Source organism: Pelodiscus sinensis, chromosome 14 (genome assembly GCF_049634645.1).
Source record: "Pelodiscus sinensis isolate JC-2024 chromosome 14, ASM4963464v1, whole genome shotgun sequence".
In the NCBI taxonomy this organism is placed as follows: domain Eukaryota; kingdom Metazoa; phylum Chordata; order Testudines; family Trionychidae; genus Pelodiscus; species Pelodiscus sinensis.
The window spans coordinates 18,850,437-18,865,352 of NC_134724.1; the positions used below are offsets into that span (position 1 = coordinate 18,850,437).

Genomic DNA, 14,916 nt, shown 5'->3' on the forward strand with positions numbered 1-14,916 from the left:
ACAACTAGTCTGAGTTAAAGGAATTTCAGCAACATCATAGTATCCCATAAAGCATTTATAAGCATGATTACTGAAGTGCCAATATATTGTTCATCACTATAATAATGAAGAAAATGAAATAATGAAAGCTAAATCTGAAAAGAAATGTCCATTCAAGTGAGTATTCTGCAGAAAGACTTTCACCTCTTTTCAATCTTGGATGTTTGTAGCACTTTTTGAAGGCACAAACAAAAAATGCTTGTAATGTCAGAAGTGTCAAGAGACTCAAACTACCACCCATAATTTTCTCAGACAAGAAATTACAATTAAATTAACAAAAGTTTATGAAACGATTAAGAAATATTATGTACTTAATATTCAACGGGATAACAAGAAAACAATGTATTAGATGTTATGCATGATTTAAAGGCCCAATGGGTTATGATATCCCAGGGCATAAATGCACTTTGGCCGGGACTAGTACTAATGATTTCAGGACCAGTAAAAACTTTTCTAAGCCTTGATTCTAGTTCAGTGATTAGAAAGAAAACATGTATTAGCATTGAAGTCCCAGATGAACCAACCCTCTGTATCCAGTCAACCTACTGATCAGACCCAATAGTCATGTCAGATTGCAAAGATATATCTACAGGGAAGAATCATAGTTACATTCTCAATTTTGACCACCTTGAGTAATGGCTGACTCCTCCATTTTACTTTGTGTGGATTACATAAATCTGGGACTCTGATACACCTTATTCAAAATAAACATAGTCAGGCCTTGAGGACAGACAAATTCATCCTTAATGCATATTGGTTCTCTTTCCCTTTGACCAGCAATCGTGGCATGTTTAACTTTTTGTAATTAGGTCTTGCACTGAATCTTCATATAGGGTGCAATTCATAGAATCAGAGAGCTGGAAGAGACCTCAGAAGGTCATCAAGTCCAGCCCCCTGCTCTAGGCAGGAGCAATTCCTCACACTGGAACTTGTTTTGAAACAGATTCTTTCAAAAACAACTGGTCTCTACCAAAAAGTCAGAACCCCACAGGGTGAGGAGGTCTTGGAAAAAAATAGTCTGACAAGGATTGTGTTAGAGTTTGCTTTGCATCTGAGCATGAATAGAAAATGCCAGAATGGTTGCTTCAGTGAAACCTGAAAGGAAGTATAATCTCACTGAGGTAACCAAAACTAAATTCAGTATTTTTAGCTGTAGTCTAAGTAAGGCCTTCCATTATAATGTTTGTTTACTACAATGAGACAATGCTTTTAATTAAGTCACCTGAAAGGATTCTAAGCCTACAAAACATTGTATGTGGTAGTATGAGGCAAATGATATCACAAGATAGAGCACATTTTTTACATTCCCTTTTTATGGATCCAGAGCACAGAGCTAAACATCACCCAGAAACACCTAGGAAGTTTATATAGGTTCATTAAAAGGGTAGCAAGAGCATGAGCCAAGACTTACTGATTTAGGTTTAATGAAAAGCAAGTTGCAGAGAGATGAAGTGCACCGGAAGAGCAGGGGGTTCCTAGTCTTCCTCACCTATCTTCTCTCAGCTTCTCTACCATGGATCCCCATTTGTCTTCCTATTCTCACTGTGGCCCTCTATGATTCTCTCTTTCAGCATCTCATGTGCTCCTTTCCCAGCAAGCATACACATGTCTAATTATTTTCCCCCAAAGTTTCTGGCTTTGTCTAGACTTCTAAAATTGAAGCATAGTCATTAGCAACACTTTAAAATGAAAGTGTGGCACGGCAGAAAAGCTGAGAGATAGCTCTCCCAGTACACTATGCAAACCACCTCCAGCAAGAGAGTAGCTCCCAGGGCTGGGAGCCCATTTACAGCCGTGCTTTATAGCACTGTAACTTGCAGTGCTCAGTGGAGTGTTTCTTCAGAGCCAGAAAGTTGCAGCATAACAAAGTAGCAGTTTAGACTTTGATTACATTCCTCTGGAATGCAACTGCCACCCATGACTCTCAAATTGTAGCAACTTCCAGCCATTCCGTTCAAAATTCCTTCTTTCCTTGCTCAGGATTTGAGATTAACTTTTTCTTAGTTATGTGAATTAGCCAGGCCCCTGAACAATACAACGTACGTTGGCAAGAGAGCTTCTCCCACTGACATAACTATTGACACTCACTAGGAGTTGGTGTAATTAAGCTGAGGGAAGAGCACTCTCTTGTTGGAGTGGCTATCCTACAGAGTTTACAAAAATGCAGCCGCACCACTAAAGCTCTATAGGGTAGCCATAGCTTACGTCTTTAAGTACTTTGCAGCACTTGCACCTCTTTGGAACAGACATTGAGGCCTCTCTCATAATCGGAGTTAGAGTCAGGGATAAAATCCAGTCCTCCTAATTTCTGGCACTGAGTTTTAATCACTAGACCATTCTTTTAGGAACTTTTATCAACAACTAGGTTACAAGAAAAGAGGCGAGATGATCTGAAGCAGTGTTTCTGAACCAGTGGTATGAGAACCAATAGCGGTACTTGAGAGATGTGTGTGTGGGGGGGGGGGGTACGTCAACAATTGAAATCTGAAGAAAACTGAATTTTTGTTTTGTTACAGTGCTTTATTATTTTTTGTACTTTTTACACCTCAAAATTTTATCGCCTGTCTGGCTATGATTACGTTATTTAAACAAATGTGTTGCAATGGTAGAAGAAAAATTTGTGTTTCTGAAAACTACGTACTGGGGGTACTTATAATTTTTTTTAAAGGGAGTACTTAATAAAAAAAGGTTGAGAAACACTGATCTAAAGCACAGGAATAAAAGCCAGAAAAATCTAGATTTTATTTCCATCTTTTCCACAGACTTCCTGTGAGACTTCCACAATGGATAACAAACAAACCATGCCCCAGCTTAGTATGAATGATGTGAAGCTTAATGTTTTACTGTTTGTGCTACTTAAAAAGTGCTACCAAAATGAAAACACCATAAAATAGAGATAATAAAATGCTAAACATTAACTGCTATAGTGAGTCTCCTGGAAAGATCTGATATGTTATTCTATAAACTCAACTAAATAGGAAAAAAAATGAAAGCAATGATTAAAACTTTGAAAAGTGAATTATTACAATTAGGCTCATGAATACATATTTAAGCACTTAAATAAAAGCTGCTTGATTTTCAAAGATGCTGATCTCCCTTGGGTTTCCATGACAGTTTAGCATCATTGAAAATTAGTGCCCTTTCCCCCTTGGTCTTTTAATACATCATTAGAAAACTAAATTTTGTTTTCCAGATTTGAAAAGTTTGACTAACAATGTCACATCATAGCCTCCTTGAAGCAGATTCTGTTCTGTGAGACTCAGTCACTCACAACTTCCTTTCATCTCCAAATCTTTAACTCTCTTTTCCCAGATATAAGCCAGTTTCCTTTTAGATCCATAGTTATTGCAATCAATATACAGGACGAGGTTTTAGAAGTGACAACATCATTTAGGAGCCTAAACTCCATTTTCAAAAACTGCATAGGTACGTAGGCGTCACAAAACTGTAGCAGAACACAGCCAAGATAATTTTTTCTCTCTTCTGCATATTGTAATTTGGTGGAAACAGAAATATTATAATGCTTATATTTTGAAAATATTATATATTTAAATAATTATTTTATTTAATTTAATTATTCAGACTAATTATTGAGGTTGGCAAAAATCTGTTTTGCAAATTAAATACTCTGGCAAATAGGAAATCATCTTTGGAAATATTATCCTTATCCTACCAACACTTCTCTAACGATTATAAAAGGAGAGGTGTCCGCCATGCCGCCTGTCGCAGAGAACGTTTGAGAAGACTTGAGGAGTTTCTAGGGAGAGGTAGGCCCCAGCCACACCTACAGCATTGCCCCTCCACTGAGGCCCTGCCTCCATCATGGGGAGGGGAGGAGGAGAAGGAGCAGTGCCCCAAGTGCGTGTGTACCACCACCACAGGGAGGGAAAGAGCATGCATGCTTCCCAGCATACCTGAAGCAGCGGGGAGGGAAGATGATGCATAGCACCAATGCACTCCTGCTCCTGGGAGCAGCAGGGAGCGAAGAGGCCCAAACCTCCCCGGCCCCATTGCCACTTCTGTTTTTTGAGAAAACAAGTATAGAATGGGGGCTCTCTTGGAAAAGCTGAGTTATGCTTAAGTAAAACAGGGAATAAACTTCTGGCATCACCGTTACGGTCTGTGGCCATGACATTCCAAAATAAGGGGCATGTATTATGTAATATAAAGTAAGAAAATGACACACAGTGGCAACTGGTAACTCTAGATTTCTCTTACTGCAGTTTTCTGTATTGTATACTTGAGTGACAGATTCCAAACTTAACCAACTAATTAAACAAGACATAAGGATTAGCTAAGCTAAACTTTTTCTAGAAACATTCAACATAGGAACAACTGGGGAATTTACTTGTCAAATCACGCTTACTCTAAAAGGCATAGAGAGAGCCTTGAAGAATGATGCACTGCAAAGTGAATTAGTTAAGTTACTAACCAGTTGATCCACTCAGCCATATCCACATCTTCATCTACATCATTTTCTCCCAATAAGCAATTTTCCTTATGTTTCAGTCTTGCAACTAGGCCTTGCAGTGCCCTCTTGTAAAGCTTACACTTGACATATTTTTCTTTTTTACCCAGAAAACAAATTTCTTCAAATATTCCCAGATAGGGTCTCTCTTATGCCCAGAAACCACGGCAGTTTTTCTGTGGCAAAAGTGTGGGGGAATACTAATGTGTGTGCTGACTAATGTCTTCCCTTTTTCTTTCCAGTCCACCCCACTATTCCTTTTTATGCTATCTCCATCCTTTCCCGTATATTGTCTTTATCTTCAAGACAATGTCTTAACTAACTCCTCTGCTATGCTTGGCCAAGGTCCACCACTACATAAGCACAGAACAAAAACAATTCTATCCAGCTTGTGTCTTTCTTTGCACGTGTTACTTTTTAATCTGCTGAGAAACAGAAACTGGAAGCCCAGAAACCTTCAAGAATCAAGAACAAATAGTTAAACTAGATAGACTGGAGCCATTAATTCATTTTTATGAGACTACAGGTTTAGGTGTCACGTGTTTGTGATGAGATTTAATTCTAACTTACTTTTAAATGAGAAACGTACTATTTTACTGATGATTTAAAAAAAATAAAAAAATTGGATTTAAATAAAAAAAATCAAATTAAAATCATATTTTTAATTTTTTCAAGTTGACTTTTATCTACCTTGATATCAAATGTGGTCACATTGTAATGCTGACAAGCAGAAATGAACCTGGAACCTCTGGAGCTCAGTACATAAGCCTCTACAGCTTGGTCTAAAAGCCAACCAGCTGTCAGCTAAAGCTGTAGAGCAGGGCTACTCGACATGCGGCCCATGGGTGGAACCCTTTGAACATGGCCTCCATTGGGAACATGCTCCACAATGGTGAGTCAATATAATGGTCTTCTGTTGATATGTGTTTTAGTAGTTAAATTCCTGGATTGTCATTTCTCATTAAAAGTGTTGTCATATGGGTGGAAATCAGGTAAATATTGCATTTTATTAATATCAGCAGAACTGACTTAAATGGGGACTGTGTAGTCTTGTGTTGTATAGTCTTGCCTTATCTTTGTATTTGTGCCCTTAGTGTGAAAGAAGCTATTTGCATATATATTTGCATGGATATGCAACCACACTTAAGTTGTGGCCCTCGGCATGTGCTGTGAGTATCATTGTAGACCCCGGGGCTTCCAAAGTTGAGATGCCCTGCAGTATAGCAAACTAATTTTCTCTCTCTCTCTGTAAGTGGTCTCTGTGCCACTAGATGGGACAGCAAACTACACTCAGAAGGAGTGTGGGTTATATTACCTCTTACCATTTAGGAGGAATTCTTGAATAAAATGACTCTCAGGCTATGTCTAGACTACGGAGTATCCTGGAAAAACTCTACAGCGTCCAAGGAACACGTCTGCTTTTCCACAAGGAAGAAGGGCTCTTTCAAAAGAGGAGGTTTTTCCGAAATTTAGCACAGTGTAGACGGGCCAAATTTCAGAAACACCTCTTCTGACAAAATTATCAGAAAAAGGTAACGCAAATTGCCAAAAAAAGCGGCAGTAACAATGGACAGACAAACATATATTTCTAGAATATATAGTAAGAAAACAGCGTAACCCATTTTCAGTTAGACAGTAAAGTTTAAAGAGAAGTAAAAATGTTCTCCATTATATATAAAAAAAATCTTGGGACTTCTCTACTCATAGCTATTTTGGCTGTTCAGAATATTGAAATCTGGACCATTGACTGAAGGCCCCTTTGGGTGATGTGGTGAAAAATGCATACTGCATCATACCTTTATATAACCTACAACTCAAGGGCTGTGTCTACACTGGCATGTATTTCTGGAAATACTTAAAACAGAATAGTTTTCGTTATAAGTATTTCCGGAAAAAGAGCGTCTACATTGGCAGGCTGCTTTTCCGGATTAGCCCTTTTTCCGGAAAAGCATCTATGTCCAATGTAGACGCGCTTTTCCGGAAAAGACTACTGGGCTGTCTACACTGGCCCTTTTCCGGAACAGTGTTCCGGAATAAGGACTTATGCCCGAGCGGAAGCAGCGTAGCTTTTCCAGAATAGCGGCTGATTTTGTACAGTAGAGCGTTGTTGCTTTTCCGGAAATTCAAGGGCCAGTGTAGACAGCTCGCAGCTTATTCCGGAAAAGCGGCTGATTTTCCGCAATAAGTGGCCCAGTGTAGACACAGCCAAGGTGTATAATAGAGAGTAATAGTAAAAAACTGTATATATCACCTAACTGTACAACTATGGGCCATTCCAACTGGAAATTGGTTTTGATATATGTCCAAATGGGCCCATGGCCCTCAATTAGCATCATAAGTAACACAGCCTCATTTCAGTATCTACACCTAAGGATGGCTGTTCTGCTGGTTTAAAAGAAAAGGAAGAGTACGTATGTGGGCGCTGAGAACATTACTAATACACACCTTAGGTCTTGTCTATACTGGCAGTGGCATGTAGGGTGTCATAATCAGGAGTGATGAGCAGCATCCAGTGACTAAGAGGTTAACTAAGGTCTCCTGTAGCTAGCCAGGTATCAGGTTATCAGCCAATAACAATGAATTTCAAACTGGAATATAGGGTTTTTTCTCTCTCCAGTGTTGGAGAGGCAGAGCAGTTTCTTCCAAAACTGAGGGAGATGGGAGACACTTCTCTCTCCAAGAATGGACTTCTTAAAATGTGTAAGTAGGGAAAAGTCTAGATGGTCCGTCAGGATTTGTTGTTTTCCTTGTTTGCGAATTTGGAAATAATGTCTGAGCTGTTAATTGTGGGTTTTTTTTCTTTGTAACTAAGTTTTAGCCCAGGCGTTTTTCCAGAGTATCTGTATCAATTGAAGGCTCTTCCCATCTAGCCACTTTAATATGCTTGCAACTGTAGTTCTGTCTTGATAATAAAGGATTGTTTTCTTTTCTAATTAACCGGTATTGGTTGGTTGTTGTGTCCTTAAGACTCAGTGCCTAGTTACAAAGGCAGAGTCCATTGACTATGAATTCCCTCTGTTTTTCCCAAATCCAAGTAAAACGGAGGTTGGGGTAGGAGGAGAGTTTTACCTTAGGGAGGAGATTTCCTAAGTGATCTCTTCCCTAATATTTTTTCTGGCAATTACTCGGGTGGTAGCAGCGGATTCCTCAAAATCTGGGTATTTTGATTTTGGGGGGAAGTTTTTGTACCAGGGCCTGTACTGGCAAGGTTTTGGAGTACTCTTGTGGGCCCCCAATTCTGCATTAGTCATGCCAGAGTGGGGAACAGCCTTAACATAGGGTACATGTAGCTGCATGCCACAGAGGAAAACAGGCTGCATCCACACTGTTGTGTGCAGTTACAGGCAGCAGTGAAAGGTTCTGGAAGGAGGAGGCAGTGAGAAAAGGCTGTGGGGAGGTGCTGGAGGTCTTTTCCTGCTGCCTTCTCCTGCCCTTGCTGCCTGAGTGTCTCACTGCAACAGGCCAAGACTCCATCATTTCCTTGTTTCTGGAATCTTTCCCCGAGGTGGGAAAGGATTCAGACAATTGGATTCTATGCTGCTATAAGCACCAACTCAGATGTGGAAGCATGGCTTGGGTACGCAGAGAGCCATATAGAGTATATATCCTAGGGTTTTGGCATGTCTTTACTTACTTGCCTAAGTAATTATCTACTCTGTTATTTATGCTCTTAAGGGAGCTGCACAGTGTATGTATATTACACACCACTGAACGTGTAAATCTAGCTTTGAATAACAGAACTTATCACAGGAAAAAGTCAATTAAGGTATGCAAGGCATGAAACTAGCATAAAAGTAAAAAAAATTACAAGATTCTAAACATAAGTCTCTAACTGCTTTGTCTATACTGTCACATTTTGTCACCAAAATCTGTCTTTGAAAGCATCTACACTGCAATTCAACTTTTATCTGGAAAACCACCATTTTGGCAACAAAAAACTTCCACCTCTAAGAGAGACTTTAATCTTTTCCCCTCACTTTATTGCCGATAAAGAGCCAGTATGGACTCCACTGTTTGGTTAGTCGAGAGAGCTTTCTTCTGCCAGTATCCCACAATGCCTACTCTAATGGCTGTACTCAGTGTTTTGTCATTTCTGCTGCCCTGTGGCATATACCCATCCCCTTTCAAAGCTCCGTGAAGGATCTGATAGCTGAGTGAGCTGCTCCGTTTGGGGAACAAACAAAAGCCAAATCATTGGAATGCTTCTGTTCTACTACTGCAGGGGAGTGCTGGAGAGACTGCTGTGCTACTTTGACATTCCTTAGGAGGGAGAGCTCACAAAACTACAAGGGAATACCAAGAAGTACAGGGATCGGCTCTGCCTTCCCACAACACTGCACTGCAGGATGCCTACACACATTGCTTTGCTCTATCTGTCGACAGGAGAGATAGAAATGTGACCATGAAATACTGACAATGGGAAGCAGAAAAATTGGTTTGACCAGTTAAAACTTTTGGCAACTTTTGCATGTTTACAGCACTTTTGACAGCCTTCTCAATACAGGCAGTTCCTGGGTTACGTACAAGATAGGGACTGCAGGTTTGTTCTTAAGTTGAATCTGTATGTAAGTCGGAACTGGCATCCAGATTCAGCCGCTGCTGAAACTGACCAGCGGCTGACTACAGGAAGCCCGAGGCAGAGTTGCTCTGCTCCGGGCTTCCTGGAATCAGCCGCTGATCAGTTTCAACAGGCTGAATCTGGACGCCAGTTCTTACATACAGATTCAACTTAAGAACCCCAGGCATCCCCAAGTCAGCTGCTGCTGAAACTGATCAGCGGCTGATTCCAGGAAGCCCGGGGCAGAGCAACTCTGCCTCGGGCTTCTTGTAGTCAGCGCTGGTCAGTTTCAGCAGCGGCTGACTTGGGGACGCCTGGGGCAGAGCGCTTGAGTGCTGCTGGGTTGGTCCAGTAGCGCTGCTCCTCAGCGCTACTGGACCAACCCAGCAGCACCCAAGCTGCTCTGCCCCAGGCATCCTGATTCAGCTGCTGCTGAAACTGACCAGCAGTGGCTGAATCAGGACGCCTGGGGCAGAGCAGCTGGGGTGCTGCCGGGTTGGTCCAGTAGCGCCCAGAGCGGCGCTACGGGACCAACCGGCAGCGCCCCAGTTGCTGTACCACAGGCGTCCGGAGCAAAGCCGCGGAGCATGGGGGCAGCGGGACAGCCCAGATGCGCCGCAGCTGTCCTGCTGCCTGCGTGCTCCGCGTCTCTGCTCCCCGTCTCCCTGGTCTGCTGGTCTCCAGCAGACCAGGGAGACAGGGAGCACGCCAGCAGCGGGACAGCCGCGGCGCGTCTGGGCTGTCCGCTGCCTGCGTGCTCCGCGGCTTTGCGCCGCTTTGCTCCCCGTCTCTCTGCTCTGTTGGTCTCCCACAGACCAGGGAGACGGGGAGCAAAGCCGCGGAACACGCCGGTAGCGGGACAGCCGCGGCGCGTCTGGGCAGTCCGCTGCCCGCGTGCTCCCCGGCTTTGCTCCCCGTCTCCCTGGTCTGGGGAGACGTGGAGCAAAGCTGCGGAGCACGCGGGCAGCGGACAGCCGAAACGCGCCGCGGCTGTCCCGCTGCCGGCGTCCTCAGAGGCTTTGCTTCCCGTCTCCCTGGTCTGCTGGTCTCCAGCAGACCAGGGAGACAGGCAGCAAACCCCGTTCGTAACTACGGATCTGACATAAGTCGGATCCGCGTAACTCGGGGACTGCCTTTATATACATAGCCTAAAACTGGAGAAAGTTCACTGATATATTGTATATGACAATAGCATAGGTTAATGTAATTAAAACTGTTCCATGTGCAAGAGAGCAGAATTAAGGGTGTATGTGCAGCCCCGGCTTTATTATTTCTTGCCGCCAAAGAACTGAACTCTGAAACCTAGCCATTTTCCTAACAATTATTTTGGTACAGAATGTATACTATAATTCTAAATGAAACTAAGAAACTATTGTAATTTATAACTTCTATAGAGGAATAACCTGCCAAAAAGGTGTGTCAGCCATGCAGTACTAGGAAATCAGTGGCATTTTCAGCTGAAGACAATTTTATAGCTCTTAAAATGTATATTTATGGTCCAGCAGTAATGTAAAAATCTTGACTGGGAGACTTCAACCTCAACAGAAAATAAATCACAGTTAACTAAGTGAGAATTACCACACAAATCCCCTGAACCTGAAATATTTACTTTCCCCCTCCTAACCTTTCTTTTAAGTCATCCAAGCAACGCTGGAGATGGACTTCTCCTGCTGTAACTAATACATGCTCTCCTGTCTCCTGAATTAAAATTTGGACACATGGATCAGCTTGGTTTAAAAGCTTCATTCCTCTGACCAACTGAGGCATCTCACCTAGGAAGACAGAAATAAAATACTGTTAATAAACTATTATTGATGAAAAAATAGTTGTATTAGAACATATTTTTGGGTGAAAGCGAAAAATTTAGAGAATACTTTTTACCATAGCACCAACGCACTAGACATGTAATTATGATTAGAGGGGGATTAGATTTTTTTTGTAAATCAGTAAGTGCTGATAACAGTTGATTTCACTGTACGCATTCAAACCAATTAAAATATTTATTTGATTATCAAAATTTACAAATGGACAAAGAAAGAAAAATGGTGCTTAAGAGCTTAGAGTTTAAGGATATTTACTTTGTATATGTTGACAGTTTGTGTTTTGATTTTTATAAAGCTTTAATTTTTCCCAATCTCAACATTTACAGTCACTATAGTCTGACCCATGTGTAATTTCCCTTGCTGTGAAAATTTAAATAAAAATTAAAAAAATACTTAAGCACCCAAAATATGTTGAAATTAAAAAAAAAAAATGATTTCTACCAAGTCAAGTTTAGCAACACTTCAATACCTTGAGTTCAGTCCTTACTTATCCGTGTCTATGAACCTAATAAAAACTGATTAAGAACCTCAGCGTCGGGTCCCTTATTTGTACTGTCAACAGAATGTATGCTGAATAGAATCTTTTAATTAGTTAAAATGAAATAGTAACCACCACATGTTTAAATTACTTTTAGTAAATCATTTTTGTTCCTATTGTACATACACTCAAAAAATGATTTGCAAAGCTGTATCCTGTATAATGATCTAAAAAGTATGCAGAGTTAAATAAAAATAACATTATTACTAATATCCAAACAGAAATATTTCAAAAGTACTACTGAAAGGGAATAAAACTGAATGAAGCACAGAACAGATTTAAGCACACAAACTTAAAATACTGAGAGCTATCAAATTAGTGGTAATCCAAAAAAAGAAACTCCCCAAACTCTGAGGTTTTCTTTATTTTGTATGAAATACATAAAATATTTTTAAAGAGGAAGGACATTTTAAAAAACAGAACTGTGTTAAAATTAATGGAAAATTAGGGAGTAACTCCCCAGATGAGTGAGACATGGCAGATAGCCAGGTACATGATGCAGTTGTGTGAAGATTTTTTTTAAAATCAGTATTTCATATACATGAGTAGATTTTCATAATGTAATACAATTTGAAAACTTTAATTGGTTTTCTCACTTGACACACAAGGCAGAAAATACATACTGACTTTCTAGGATCAAATGTTCATATTCCAAAGAAGACTTTGGCACACTGTTTGTTGTTTGCTCTCAAAGGCTATTAAAAGAAATATGATTTCACTCATTTGTGCTAAGCTCATAAAGGTATAAGACAACATGGGAAGCTGGATATACTGCAAAAATGAGAAAAAATTTAGGGGGAGTTTCTTCAGGCCATATGCTTTACGATTGCAGGTTATTGTTCAGCTGTTGTCTTCTGCAGTTGAATCCTCAATAGGTCATCTTGTTTTGAGAGCCGATGGAAATGTCACTTGATTTTGACACAATGTGAAAGGCATGCACACAGTACAAACATTTACAGGGGCTTATCAATAATTATATTTATTAACATTTTTCTCCAAATTAAAAACAGATACTGTTTCAGAGCAGATTAAAAGGAAACATCTTTCTAAAAACATTTGAATGGTAACTGTTAGACTGCGTTATTGAAATTGATTCGAATGTCTTCCTTCCAAAACCACTTTGCTTAATGCTTTCAATTAAGTCAGAGCTTTAAACAAGATAAAAGTCTTAATGTGTTGGTAAATCTAAAGTCTCAATCCAGAACATTCCAAAATTGCTCAAACAATTGCAGGGTGTATGAGATCCAGCTATCCATTACCTGAAACACTAGAACAATCAATGGTACACTGCCTAGTATATTCAGCTGCGATCCTCGCAGTATCTTTCTGAGGATATGTCTACACTACCAGGTTTTATGAAGGAAAATAATGTTGACACGCAGAAATTGCCAAAGAAAACGTCACCAATGCATGTGTACATTTCAGCTACGTCTAGACTACAGCACTTTTCCAGGATACCGGAGGTATCCCGGAAAAGCAATGCCACGTCCAGGGAAAATTTTTTGGAAATGTGGACGCGTTCTTTTGCCATCCCCGTAAGCCTCGTTTCATGAGGAAGAAGGGATGGCTCGAAATAGCAGATTTTTCTAAAATTTGGCACCATATAGATGCACCACATTTTGGAAAAGCCTCTTCTGAAAGAAAAGCAGAAAAAGATACACAAATTGCAGTTCACAATGTCCGTATCTTTTTCTGACTTTTCTTTGTAGTCTAGACATAGCCTTGATCCCTCTGTCGATAAGACTGTCCACATCTCTAGTTCCCCCATTCACAAAGGAAGTAATGAATTATGGGTATGTATCCCACAGTGCCTGATGATGCTATCTGTCACTAGGTACTGTGGGAGCATGGAACAGAGCACAGAGAATCTTGAGACCATGCAAAACATCCCCTCAGTCACCACTTCATTCAGGGCCTTCCAACATGCATTTGTGCCTTTTTCCAACTGTCATTCTCTACTGTGCAATACAGTATCTGCAGTGAGAAATAAAGGATCCCACACTTCTCTTGCATCACACATGGCAGAGGAGATCATCTGAAATTACTGACAAAGGAAGACGACTTGGAGGAGCCTGATATGGATAGAGGCAATGTGTCATTGCATTTGGCAGTCTCAGAGTAGTTGTACAGGGTAGACTGGCACTTATGGACTAGGGAAACCAGCACTGATTGGTGGGATCACATAGTCATGCAGGTGTGGGATAAAGACCAGTGTTGCACTTTAGGATGTGTAAAGCTACTTTCCTGGAGTTGTGCGCTGAGCTGGCCCCCAACCTGCGGCAGTTGAAAAGCATGTGGCAATTGCTCTGTGGAAGCTGGTGACTCCCAAGTGCTAGTGGTCAGTTGCAAATCAGTTTGGAGAGGGGAAGTCTATCATTGGCGCTGTACTACTGCAAGTGTGCAGTGCAATAAACTGCATTCTGTAATGGAAGACTGAGAGTCTGCAAAATCCATGGGATTTTCCTAATGTGGGGGGACAACAGATGGCACACATTCTGAATTTAGGGCCAACCCACCCTGCCACCAAGTACGTCAATAGGAAAGGAAACTTCTCCATGGTGATGCAGACAATTGTGGATCACTGTGGGTGTTTCACAGACATCAACATGGGTTGATCTGGAAAAGTACATGATGCACACATCTTTAGGAACACTGGCCTGTACAGAAAGCTGCAGGTAGAAACTTTCTTTCCAGACTTCAAGATTACAGTGAGGGAATGTGGAAATGCCCATTGTGATACTGGGACATTCAGCTTACCCTTGCAGCCCTGGCTCATGAAACCATGCATGGGACATTTGGACAGCAGCAAGGAGTGTTTTGACCACAGGATAAGCAGGTGCCACACGGTGGTCGAATGTATTTTGCGAGATAGAAGTCAACATGGAGGGATGTGTATGGCAGGCTAGATCTCACTGAAGACAATATTCCCATGGTTATTGTGGCTTGTTGCACTTTGCATATTTTGTATGATAGTAAGGGGGAATTGTTTGCTCAGGGTAGAGCACAGAGGCACAGTGCTTTGCTGCAAAGTTTGAGCGCCCAGACACGATAGCTATCAGAGGAGTTCAAAAGGGTACTGATAACATCAGGGAGGCTTTGATGGCACACTATGAAAATGAGGGGCGCTGAAATTAATTTCTGTTACAACTGCTTCCAGGCTGTACCTCCCTTCCCACCAACCCCCCCATGTAACACAAGGCTGGGAACATGCCTTTAATGCCTGCACCTGGGATCACAGTGACTGGTCTGTGACATTGTTAAACAGTAAATCAAAGCACAGCACCATTATAAAAGTATGCCTTTATTCATCAGAAAACAGTGCAGAATCAGTGACAAAATGCTTCCAGGTGTCCATGTTTCTTGACAATACAGGGAGCAGAAAAGAAAATAGCCCTTAGTGGAGCTGGAAGCTTTTTATCAATGAAAATAGACTTTTTTGAGACAAGCTGCATTGCAGCATGAACATGCTCATGCAGTTTTGTCAACAAAA

At 41.1% G+C, this 14,916-nt stretch overlaps 1 protein-coding gene across 2 annotated transcripts in view; it reads right to left on the reverse strand.

The window, feature by feature from the left end:
* Positions 1-14,916, reverse strand: part of EFL1 (elongation factor like GTPase 1) — a 190,388-nt gene that overhangs the window by 39,944 nt on the left and 135,528 nt on the right. For both annotated transcript variants that reach the window (XM_006139255.4, XM_075897120.1), the window contains exon 17: positions 10,690-10,837. In XM_006139255.4, the coding sequence (XP_006139317.2) occupies positions 10,690-10,837 (148 nt within the window). The remainder of the gene's footprint in view (positions 1-10,689; positions 10,838-14,916) is intronic.